Below are 12,701 nucleotides of genomic sequence, written 5' to 3'. Positions count from 1 at the left end.
AAAGCGTTCATTGGTGACGTCAGAGCTGAAATAAGAGAGACAAAGACAGGTGGCAGAGGAGAGCAAAGACAAAGAAGGTAACAAAACAAACAAACAAAAAAACACCGCAATCCTGTCTATGGTCCATTATTGAAGGCTCTGACCATCACAAGAGCGGGAATAAATAACAAATGAGGCTTGTATGTTCATTCTAATGTCCTATCATATATTAATAATAAATTGGATGCTGTTACCATTTTGACATAGTAATGGTGCCAGGTGATGGGGAGGAAGGATGTGGGATTAGCAAAACGAATACATTTCTCATTATTATGGTTGCAATACTAAAATGGCGGAACAGAAAAGAAGACAGTTGAGGCTTTTCTTCTTGAAGAATAACTTTATGTTCCCTTTTAATATTGCAATAAAAAAGGCTGACAATAGCTGATTTGGACTGAAAACAGAAAGGTATGACAGGGCTTTGCATGACTGGTAACGTACGCCTGAATTCGATGGCTCGACTACGAAATGTACAACTCAGACCTGACCTGCAGCACTGCTGGAGAACAGATAACTGTATATCATGTTCATAAATACAGATTGCATTGTTGTAGCACATTTTCAAATGAAGAAAAAAATAAAAATAAAAACAGGTTTATAGATGGCAGTGAAATAACTGCTGTTCATTACAGTCCAGTTTATAACTGGGCAACTCTGAAATATCTACTGACCACAGAAAGAAATACTGATCATTATATGTGAGTGGTGTATACTTGCTTGGAAAAATAAATGATTTTGCAGGCAAAGTGATGCTGACTATAGTACTAACCTATGAATTTACCAGAGTCATGTCATGACACAGCATGTATAAACACCCTGGCACTCTCAGCAGATTAATACAATCATCAATGTAAAAAGCAGGTTTATACTGAATGAATAAACACTGAGAAGTCACAGACTTCTGAGATTTTAAAATACCTGTTCCCACTGTTAGAATGTTGCATTCAGATAAAAATTGAAGTCACCTCAAAAGCCCTGCATGTTTTCTCTACACATTGATGTTCCAAAACCTAAGCTGTAACACATACATTTGCAAAACAAATCCAACAACAGATAGTTAGTGTTTAAAAAAAAAAAAAAAAAAAAAACGTGTCCCTAATGGCGTCAACACATACTGCAATTTGTATGAAATTCCTCCCTGCAATAAGGTGACGTTAGGATTTCTTCCTTAACTTTGAGTGGTGCAATTCACACTTCCATTTTTATAACAACAACCATGTCACAATAACTACTTTCATTTCGGGACCATGATTATATAACAATGTTTTGAGTGTTAAAACTGAATCAAACCAATAATCACATGGTATAAGAATGACAGTTCTTGATCTGTTATTCTAAGAACCCTTTCTCTATTCACACACTCATCACACAATCAATATAAACACGCTAAATATGGGCACATATCAATAAAAACACCTCCATCATACTCTTATCATCTCACTGGCTATAAACTTCCCCCAATACCCAAAGAAAAATATTATCCTTCCTTTCATGGAACATATTTCTGTAGTACACCTTGTCCCCCCACCCAATTTACAGGTCTTTCTTGATCTCGGGCCGACTCTCTTCTGTTTTGTTGGGCTCTTTTTGTTTGGGGTTCAGCAGCTGCATCAGGTCAAGCAGGGCTTGTCTGACCTGAGCACCAAACTTATGAGCATCCTAGAATGGAGGCACAATGTACAGAAACAGGAGGTTATCTGCCATCGTCATCAGCTCGGTGCAAATAACATCACAAACTCAGGCTGTGATTGTGTGTATTTTTGGATTAGTTTTTAGCGTTTTTAACTCTCAAATACTGATAGTTGTATCCCCTTAAACATCTCCAATCAGTCTGGCAAAATGCTCTTCATTCAAGTCCCTGAAATTTTATTTTGATAAAATTCCTTATGTAGCATTAAAAGTCTTGGTTTAAGATTAACTCACTGTGTTTGGGCAGGAGTGTTTGCACGAGATGTGGAAGTTAATCAAGTCATCTCCCACAATACAGTAGGACACCCCATAACCATCATCAGCCACCTGAAATACATATAGACAATATTTACATTTACATTATAAAGAAAATGTGGCCACTTGACATAGCAAAAGCACACTGACCGGACCAAAGCCCCCTCCACAGGAGATATACTCTGGATAGTTGACCAGGTCAAACAGCTCCGCCTGCTGGACTGGAGTCTGACTGGTGGACAGCCGCCAGGGCTCAGACAGCACCTGAGACACCCACAACAAAGTTACTCATCATTTGGTTGAAGTCACTGCTGTACTGGCTCTATTAAAGAAAATACTCCAACTGAGCCAGAGTCACATGATTAATCTGGTGAAAGACAAGGAAGTAAATAAACCTCTTTCAAGAACGGAGAGTCCACTCTAAGGTATTTGGAAACCACGTAGAGGCAAAAGAGATGTCTGTCAATGCCAGAGCCGGTCATAGCCAGGCGATACAGTTGTTGGTGCTTTTCTAATGCTGCACGCAACAAACGCCTGCACACATCTGCTGTCTGGTAGAGAATAGTGTGAGTGACTCGACTGCTTGGCATAGCATACATAAAAAACAGACATTAAATGAGTCGTGTGGGAAATGGCAATTAGATATTATATTTTGCAATACAAATGGATTTTCATCACAGAAGCTGTTCTCTGTCAAAAACTATGTTAATGAAGAGTGCTCTTGGTCTCACCTCTCCACCCTCCAGTGCGCGGATGAAGGCACTGCTCTCATTAGTGCAGGAGCGAACGGTCTCAGTCCTGCCCTCCCTGAACAATCGGGTCATAGAGGCTTCATACGTCAGACAGAACGTGGTCTGGTCCTGAAATACAAAAGCAAAACATTGACTTTCTAAAATGCAATTTACAAATTTTCTTCTGAATATTGACCACATACATTATAGTTGATGCTCAGCTTTGCTGCCTGTTTTCAGACACAATGTGCAGAAGTGCAGGCAAAACAAAAGACCCTGAGGTTGCTTGTGTACAGTAAGTGTATGTTTGTATGTCTGCTCTGTTCCAGAGGAAGGTTACCCTGTAGTAGGCCATCTGAAGAACCATTTGAATGAAGGCATCTGGACTGACTCGACACTTCTTGATCTTTCCTTTGCCAAAGTCTCTGAAGGAGAAAACATGGAAGTCCACGTCATCAGCCAGAGCCTGGGCTACCGCCAGTGACTGCGAGATCTGCTCTTCACACTGAGACAGACACACAAAACAGTTCACACCACCAGGACTGAGATGTCTAAATTGTACTGTGGTTTGAAAAAAACCCCAAAAAAAACAAAAAACAAAGACATTATACATGTACTTGTAAATATCCATAATGGTTCAGATAATAAGTTGGCTTTGTTGAAAAAAAAGAGGAGCGAGTGCCTGTGATCTGCAGCTAAAGCAGAAAAGATTGGAGGGTAATGTATAAAAGAATGACTAACTTCTGGAGGGATTTCCCAGCTCAGCTTCTGTGGTCGTGGTAATGAAGAATCCACATCTCCTTTGCAGTGACCCTCTGCATTGTAACCCAGCTGGAAACTGTCAATTGCCAGGGTATACTGAAAAGACATCATTTCAGTGTGATGTCTCCTATTAGACAGTGATCAGATGGCAACCGTGCACAACCAGTACATTTTCCTTACCTCCCATAAGTGAGCTAAGACTGGTGCGTCAGCCCATGAGTGCTCTGCATTAATACCATTCTTTCCATTCTTATAGTAAACAACTGAGAAAGACTTATCAAACCACCTGCATGACAACCAAGAAATGATCAAATGATTTAATATTCCTGAAGTTCAACAACATAATAATTCAAGAGGAAGTAATCGCTTTAATGTAAAATTACCTGTCATAACATTTCCCATGCAACAAGGACTTGGCATAACAGTCTAAACTGGCTGCTGGGTCATCACCCATCATGCCCTGCTCATCATCATCCAGTGTCACAAAGAAGGCAGCTCTCTCAATATAGTCCAAAGAGCGCTTATTGACACCACTGCTGAAATACGCTTTCCTGGCTTTAGCCCATGGAATTCTGGGAAACATTTCAGAGAAAAAAAAATGACATGACATTTCATTATGGATGCAGCGTACTGCGTGATTTTGATACTAGAGGCTTGACAAGCTAACCTGTCTCCAGCAGTCAGGGCCCCAAGTTTGGCCTCTCCTTTAAGAGGAGGTGAAGGGTCATCGAGGATCCTCTGAATCTGGAATTCAATCTCTCTGGGTGACAGGAGTCTGCCTGCCTGATACACCCGCAGACGGAAGTAGCGACCTCTGTGGTACACCACGATGTAGTCACTGTCCTGCCAGTGTTGCACAGTGTCTTTGGATATGAGAAAGACAGAAAAGTAAATACTTGTTATTGAGGCACAAGAACAAATTTGATATGAATTTCTGGTGAGGTGCTAAGAACATGTCATGGTAACACAACAGATTTAGCAATACAACATTTAGGTGTTGCTTGCATCTTAGATTTATTCAGAACCTCAGCAATGCCTCTTCTACTGGCATGGATTTGTCTCAAAGTTTTAATGGTGCCAAGTGATGAGGAATGAAGAATGTTTTGATTTGGATGCAAAAGTAATGGACTCAGTCCTGATTTCATTAATTTGATAAAATGTATGTAATAAATCATTTTGAAAAAACAATTCTAAAAAATGAAATCTCACCGCTTGCAAAGTTACCTCCTTAGCCGTCAGAATTAGTGATCCAGCCTCTGCTAACTTCATAGATTCACTACTACAGAATTTCTCTATAGTGGGGCACTTAAGCCCCAACTCGGTGCAGTAAAGTTACTCATGGGTCACAAACAGAAAACTATATTACTGGGCAGATCCAAGGTAATATACATTTGAATAAAAATATATATAAAATAAGAACACTTCTTTACCTCTTTCCTCTGGAATAAAGTAAACATGCAACAATGTCAATCACAGAGATATTCTACAATATCCCTGACACAATGTGAAACCAGAAAGGAAGGGGCGAATGCCATGTGCATGTGTCTAGTTCAAAAATCGTGTTAATAGGACAACAGATCTGAACAAAACACATTTAAACGCTTAACACACTGACACGATTGTGCTGAATTGGCATTGAGCAGTGAAAACAACTTGACAACACATCTCAGTCTTATGTTGACCCAGCCTACCTTGTGCAACAAGGAAGACTTAGATGATGGCTTAGTCTATTTAGCAAAATGAGGGATGAAACAAGACTCCACGAGTCAACCGTGAATATTGATCAGTGCTGAGATACTAAAATCAAGAATGCAGTTTGTGTTTCTTTTCATTGTACCATATGATTTGAAATGCCCAACAGGAGGTTGTATGTATTCTTAAATAAATGACATTCAGTAAAATTGTCACAAGAATGGTCTATTGTTATCATACAGGTTTTGACCTTTAGAGATATAAAAGTGGGATTGGCCCAGAGCAAAAATATATATACTACCTGTTTGAGTTCCAGGGATTCGACAAGTGTCAAACATCCGCTCAAATTGATAGGAGCAGCAAGGAACTGCAGACCTCAACAACCACTAAGCAGGATAAAGGATGAGCGAGTACAAAAACAAAGGATGGATGAGCAGGAGAGACAGGGTATGATTGGAATAAAAATTGTTGGTGTTGGGATGAAATAAAACGGAACCGAGAAGAAGGAAGAAAAGGAAAAATAATAATGTGGGGGCAGAGGAAAAATAGATATTAGTTAGAGACAGAACATTCTCAGAAAATCAGACAAACCTGAGACGAGGCCAAAGGGCCAGATGAGACAGATGAGAGATGACAGGATGAGCTGTACAGCAGACATATTCTGACTCAGAGAACAACAGACACCTTGCTTCAGGAGACCATACACACTCATGCATACACATACTGCCTTTTGCACAAATTTAAATCCCAGCTTTAACTCCAGAGGGTCCCTCAGCAGTCTTCATCATGTAACTGTGAGGAACATCATGTTGTCATTGTGTATGTCTCTGTGTGTGTACATGTCAGTCTGTTTACCGGTCTCCTCTCCAGGAGTGCGTGTGGTGTTGAATATCCTCTCACACTGAGCTGCACACAGAGGAATGACAGTGCCTGGTATACGACTCTGGGAATCACAGCAGAAAACGAAGGCAAAGGCATAGGGAGAGGAAAATGGGACAGCAGTGGAAGAGATGAAGAGTCAAGCAAAAAGGTGAATTTTTTTTTTAAATAATGATAGGAAAAATAAGGAGGTTGAAGCAAGTAAAGGAAAGATTGAAAGGGATACAAAAGGGATGAGAAATGAGCATGTATGAACATGAGGGAAATGTCTTTACATAAACTAAATAAATGAAAGATGCATTACTATAAACAATCAAGACAGACAAACACTGACTGGTGGATGCTACTGACACTGTCAAAACACATTTAAAACGCATCATGACAGCTTTGAATGTCAATTGCAATGTACATTAACAACGAAGATAAAATTCTGCAATCTGCGTCTGATTAACAAGTTTTCTGTTGTCATGGCAAAAGACATGAAAATTTGAATTCTTTATGTATTTTCAGCAACTGAGGATGACTGGTTGCTGAACTCACAGGTTTTATTTCTTCTTTGTGGAGTTTGCGACGGTACAAGAAAAATGCGTGAATGCTGTTGCCTGCTCTGGCTGCCTGGATAGGTGTGGGTGTCACATACAAGAAGTCCTGTGGAGAGAAGAAGCAGAAAGAAGAAATCAGGTGGAAGATAAACAAATGGTATTGAATCAAGAGATTATTACCAATAGATGCTATATAATATCTATGCAATATTAAGAATACTTGCAATGAATAGAAGAAAATGATGGCTAACGGTCTAAACAAAAAGGAACAGCCATTATTTTTCCTCCTCATGCCAACTAATAATTACAACTTTAATAATGAATACAGAGGGATTTTCATACCATGCCATAGTAGTTACTGTTGACCATAATTGGGTTCCGTCCCCTTAAATAAATGTATTCCTCCCACCAGTCGCTAACCTAGTACACATAAAAAAAGTAGAATTAGTACTAGAAGAGAAAAAAAAAAAACAATGGTGTAAGATTACCACTCAACCAGAATAATGCTACAAAGCAATCAATCAGAGGAAGCCTACCAAACAAAGCACAGCTTCAAATCAATTAGAATAAAGATACAAGCCATCATCACTGTGTAGACAGATGCACAACCAGAATACATCAGCACAGCCACCACTGGAAATAAAAAATCTTGTTGAGGAACCTAATTATGCAGCCAACTGGCAGTCATGTCCCTTGTGTATTCAGAAAGAATGAATAATTCAAACCACAGAACTTTACAAAGATATGCATTGTTAATGGAATTTTAAATTTACTTTGGACTGCTTTGCATTTTACATTTAAGTGATGTCTGAAGTGGCCAGGCTGCTAGGAGGTCAGCCACTTACATAGTTGGATGCCCAGAGAGCTTTGAGTTTGAGGTACCACTGCAGCCGTTTACCCAGACTGTTCTCAAATTCTGCAGCTAGATTGGTCAAATGTTCATACTGCGCATCATCCATCAGTGGGCGCACAGATTCCAAATACTGTGAAAGAGAAATTTGTTTGATAAACCACAAATGCATAACATCCTTACATGGAAATAAAATTACCAGCAGAATAACAACAGTTCTAATTCTGCTGATTTGATACCAAAGCTCTTCTCAAATCTCGCTCCAAAAATATAACTCCTTTTAGATATGTTGCATTTTTTATACATTTTCTGACTAGCTAGCAACGAGAAAAGATAATATCAAAGTACTAAAAGAAGAATGTGACAAAGTAATACATATTTTTTGTGGCCAGTAAACTTCCTGTTGTCATTCCCTCTTCTTCGTCTCACAGCTCACCCTCTTTAGTGTGTCCTTGATAGTGGGCACAGGCAGGTTTGGCAATGAACCCTGATAGCTATAGAGTAGAGGCTTTCTGCCAGAAAAGATCCGCACAAGCGCCTGGAATAGAGACACAGACAGATACGCACTTAAATATTCAAATGGAGGAAGGAAGTGAGGAACAGTGAAAGATATGGTTAAAAAGTGTGAAACAGCACTGACCACCCAAACTTTGGTGGTATTAGACATCTTGCCATGTTGCTCGAACATCCAGCGGTGGTAAGAGAGGAGCTGCTTGAGACACAGGCGCATGGTGAAGATGAGCAAAAGCCATAGCATGGTGCTAAAGAGCACTGCTGATACCACTGCCTGGCACTGGGTACTCATCGTCGGGCTGGAAATGGTGGGAGAAATTATACAAACAGATAAAAGGAAAGGGGGGAAAGTAAGTAGAATACATGCATTGCACAAAATTGCACACAAAAAAAAGAAGAAGAAGAAAATTTTGATATAATTTGGAAGAGCTAGGTGCCACACATCATGTCAAATGGAATAAGAGGGGCCAAATTTGTAAAGACAGACATAACAGATACTACAGAGGACTATGGGAAAGGAAGAATGAGTGAAGATGAGATCACACTTGATATGTCCCATTTATACTGTACCCTGACACCTGCACATAAATGTGAAATCGGGGAAAGGGAACATTTACTGGAGACAGATGAATCACAGGATTAATCAGTAACTTTTACTATTTTGTTGAGTCATGAGATATGTTACCTGACTGGCATGTGCTCCTGTATCTTGGCTATGAGGCCCATGGAGGGGTCGGAGCGAGTGTACATAGTAGCCAGGATTGCTATGACCACAAAAAGCCATGAGGAAGGGCTAGCAGGATATACTCCTGTTATCACACTGTTCTGTTAATGTCAAAGGAGAAATATGTATAATCAGTACACTGACATGCACACTGAGAATTCATGATTGAATTAAAGTAATTGCTTTCAAGTTACTGCCTTACTCCCATTCTAAACTTAGTGTTTAGTTTGGTGTCAGACATTAACTCTATTAATACAACAAATTACTGGTAATTTAATGGTTATTTAAGGCTCATTACCATTGATTATGAAAATCAACGATGATTATGAGAATTAAACAAAGACAGGAGAATTGATGCCCCCACATGTGTCATCATATGTGGCATCGATTACTGATTAATGATAAAGTCCATACATTATAATAGCAAGGAACTCACAGCAAGCTCCCCTTTTCAAACTAGAAAAACTAAAAGATCAATTAAAATCTCATAGATAAAAGACTACAACAAAAGCAATTAAAGAATATATGGAAATTCAAAACTCTCAGTGGTTCAAGGATGCAAACTAATAAATGTACAAATTTATTGTAAAGTTTATAGTATGTTAATTGTGAGATACAAAGGAACCAAAATGCAATTTTCCTGTTAATTTTGAAAGTAAAAGGTCTATACTTTTAGCACTCACCGCCTACAGACTAACAACAAATTGATAAATTAGTAGAATGAGCAGATAATGAACAGAATTATTGCACACACAGCATAAACAAGCCAACAGAAAAGCATGTTTAAAGAATCTTCACCATTTAGCTGCGACACAGATGCAAGTACCAACATGCAGAAAAGCAGTAATAATTGGAATTTCTGTCTTTAATCGTATGCCTCTGCAAACAAGTCAAGATGCATGAAATATGTTCACAGTCTCCTCCATTAGTTTATCCTGTTATTTAAACATATTTAACATTTGTGTTAAATTGTCATATTTAGCATATTCAGTTGTGAGTTATGGACAAAAGCATTACCATGCCTTTGATCTTAAACCAAAAAAATTATTTCAACCTTAAGTCCAAGAGAAGATCTGTGCTAAATATGAAGAACTTGCCTTAAGACATTACTGAAATTTTGCATTGCAGAGAATGGGACAAATGTATCGAGATGGACAGACAGAAAACCCAAAAGCTTAATGCTTCTGGGCCTGGGTGTTGCTGAAAGATGTGTAAAAAGGAAGAGCCCCACTGCAACACATGACTGTAACTGTTAAAGACTGTTAAGCACAAAATGTACTTATGAACAAACAAAACAGACAACAGGTGTAACTGGACGATACCTTGAGTCTAATAATACGTTTCTTCCAGGAGCGCACACCAGAGCGATAGATCTCTGTGAGGGCCTGATGAGATAGCTGCACATCGATACCCTCTGGGGTGACAGTGAACTGGAAGGCTACTGCCTGGTGGGCTTCTGCCATGATTACTGTGCACAATAACTGGATCTAAAGGAGAAATAGGGTAAAAGAGCAAAATAAAGGAGAGAGAGAGAATGGACATTTAAATCCATCTGCCACCAACCTGAAGGAAAGTAGACTGCATATTAAACACAAATCAAATCTCAAATAACTTAAAAAAAATACAAAAAAAAAAAAACCACTCACCTCGACAACAGTTTAAAATGGTTGTGTGAGAACTATTATACAGGTAAAGGCTCATCTTGCATTCAGGAAAAAATGAATAGCATTAAGTTTCTTAACAAAAATCAATGAAATCTTCTGTCAGACGATAACTATGAAGTCAAACTTTGACACCAAGAGCACTGTTTCATTGTTATGCAAAAGATAATGTGTTCCCTTTGCTTGGGATTTTCAATTACAAACAAGATAACCCCTATCCTTTGTGATCACAATAAATACATGTAATTTAACTGCAGCAGCTGATGGAAAAGTGAGCCTTCAAGGTGGCAGCAAGTGCTGTAAGAGGACTTGGAGATGAATCACCAAACTGATGATGAATTGTGCCTTATATCCTCAGATAACACATCCATCTTATGTATAAGCATTTTTAAGTGAAGCTAAAATTATTCGTGACTCCTTTCAAATGCAAAGTCAGCTTGAAATTGATAGAGTTTAATGGGAAAACGCTGACTTACTGCTGAAATGATTGGGTATCTTTTGTTTAAAGCAATGACTGCTTCTCTTCACAAAGGGAATTGATTTCCATCCACAAATAGGCTATGGATAATGCCCTGAGGTTTTGTCACTGGACTGTACCCCTGTGAAGGGTACATCTGTTATTTTAGTGTGTCTAAAAATGGCCAACACACACACACACACACATTTCTCTCATAGTTCCCAAGTCCCATAGAGGTTCTGCTCTTTAGGTCATATCTGCCAGATACAGCCATGCCTGTGCCAAGGACTAACAGCGGTAAATTTCAGCCTCTTTCTTTCAGTGCCAACACACCTGCTCAGTTCAGCAAGGAGCACACATACACTGAAGGAGCTGCATTATAAAAAGCTGGTCCTGCTAGTTCTTATTACCAAAATCCCTTGGACTAGAGAAAATGCTTTGATAGCTTAATTTGCACTGACAGTGTAGTAATCTTTAGCATCTCTGCAATAAGGATCCTCGATTCACTAAGAGCTTATAGAGCATTATGAAAAGATTAACAATGATTTCCTTATTACGCTACAGATATATAAGCAAATTGGTTGTAAATACTAAACTCTGTTCAAAGATGTTGCTGTTTTGAACAAATGACACACTCATGCACTTCACGTTATGATCTTTGGATGAACATTGAACTTTGCACTCGGGGCAGGAAGACCTCAAAAAGAAAGGCAGTGCCTACATGTTTCCAACACCTCTGAGGTGTTCTGAGAAAAACACACCCAATGTACCACATGGATTTCAAGCTTGATACTGCTGCTTCACAGAAAATCATGGCAGATGATCTTTATACAAGTGCATTGTTCAGTAAAAATCTGTAAACTTAAAAGTTAATGTTTATTTTATGGCTTTTTGTCCTCAAAGAACCTGCAATTCCAAGGAGGAGCTGGGGGAACAGACAGTTTCAGTAAGCTGTCCCTTATCCCCAAAGTATGTTTACTAAACATTTTGTGACAGCCTAACACACAACACACGAGGAAAGGATGGAAAATAAGCTATAACATCCCTTTATGACAACAGGTAAAAATTGTACATCCTGAGTTTTCTTTAAACGGCATTTAATACCAAATGACTTTTGAAGCTCAGGTACAGTAAATACCAGATACTCTAAGGCCCATAACTCAAGTTGTATCCTAATAGGTGACTTTTACTGGAATAATTTACCAGTAACGTAACTGTACTTTTACTCAAGTATGGCTTAAGTAAGAGCAAACGTGGACTATTTCTAAAAGTCAACACACCAAATATAACCTGACGTCCTCTTCATCCAGGTTAGACAAACAGTGAGACGGAACTCCAAACAACGCCCCCTTCGGCCGAGCAAAATCAACAGAGCAGCAGGAACAAAAACATTGACGTTGTGTGTCCCTTGTCTGCGGTAGCCTCATGCTAAGGTTAGCTTCTATGCTACAGTAATGTAAAACACTGGGACAGAGCTGGATGTCTGACGCGCCTTTAGCCGCTCCGGGGCACAGAACCTGCGGTTAGCCGGACCCGGGCCCAGAAAGCAGCCGCTCACTAACGGCTGACAGCTGCCTCTCAATGCGACCGTGCAACACAACAACATCACATCACCGCGCCGGCATACCTGTTGTTTGGATATATCCCGGAGGAGAAATGTCGAGAAAACACAGGAAGAGGTACCAACTGCTAACTCCGACGTCGGCCGACACTGCTGCCCGCCTCCTCGGTCCTCTCGGCCCCGGACTGAACCCACACAGGCGCTCGGCCGGATGGAGCTCGTGCTGCCTTCAAAGACTGTCGGAGAATTCGCAGTCACGCAAAGGTAGTTTTCTTTACTGTTGTGTTTAATGTGCGGAGGGAATATGAAAACCCGTGCTACCAACTCGTGGGAAAGATACCTATTT

The 12,701-nt window shown here is 39.6% G+C and overlaps 1 protein-coding gene across 1 annotated transcript; it reads right to left on the bottom strand.

The window, feature by feature from the left end:
- Positions 1-364: 364 nt before the first annotated feature.
- LOC115059928 (carnitine O-palmitoyltransferase 1, liver isoform) lies at positions 365-12,574 on the bottom strand. Its single transcript, XM_029527685.1, has 19 exons — positions 12,422-12,574; positions 9,999-10,163; positions 8,638-8,777; positions 8,080-8,251; positions 7,876-7,977; positions 7,435-7,572; positions 6,932-7,009; positions 6,588-6,695; positions 6,024-6,111; positions 4,144-4,339; positions 3,860-4,048; positions 3,657-3,762; positions 3,456-3,572; positions 3,055-3,219; positions 2,715-2,843; positions 2,379-2,534; positions 2,134-2,247; positions 1,963-2,055; positions 365-1,698 (listed from the first exon to the last, which is right to left on the bottom strand). Exons 2-19 carry the CDS (start codon positions 10,137-10,139, stop codon positions 1,573-1,575), a joined length of 2,358 nt encoding a protein of 785 aa, XP_029383545.1. The 5' UTR covers positions 10,140-10,163; positions 12,422-12,574; the 3' UTR covers positions 365-1,572.
- Between the last annotated feature and the right edge of the window lie 127 nt (positions 12,575-12,701).

This window comes from Echeneis naucrates, chromosome 19 (assembly GCF_900963305.1).
Source record: "Echeneis naucrates chromosome 19, fEcheNa1.1, whole genome shotgun sequence".
NCBI classification, from domain to species: domain Eukaryota; kingdom Metazoa; phylum Chordata; class Actinopteri; order Carangiformes; family Echeneidae; genus Echeneis; species Echeneis naucrates.
Note: the sequence above shows the minus strand (reverse complement) of the source record. Positions and strands in the feature narration are given on the sequence as shown.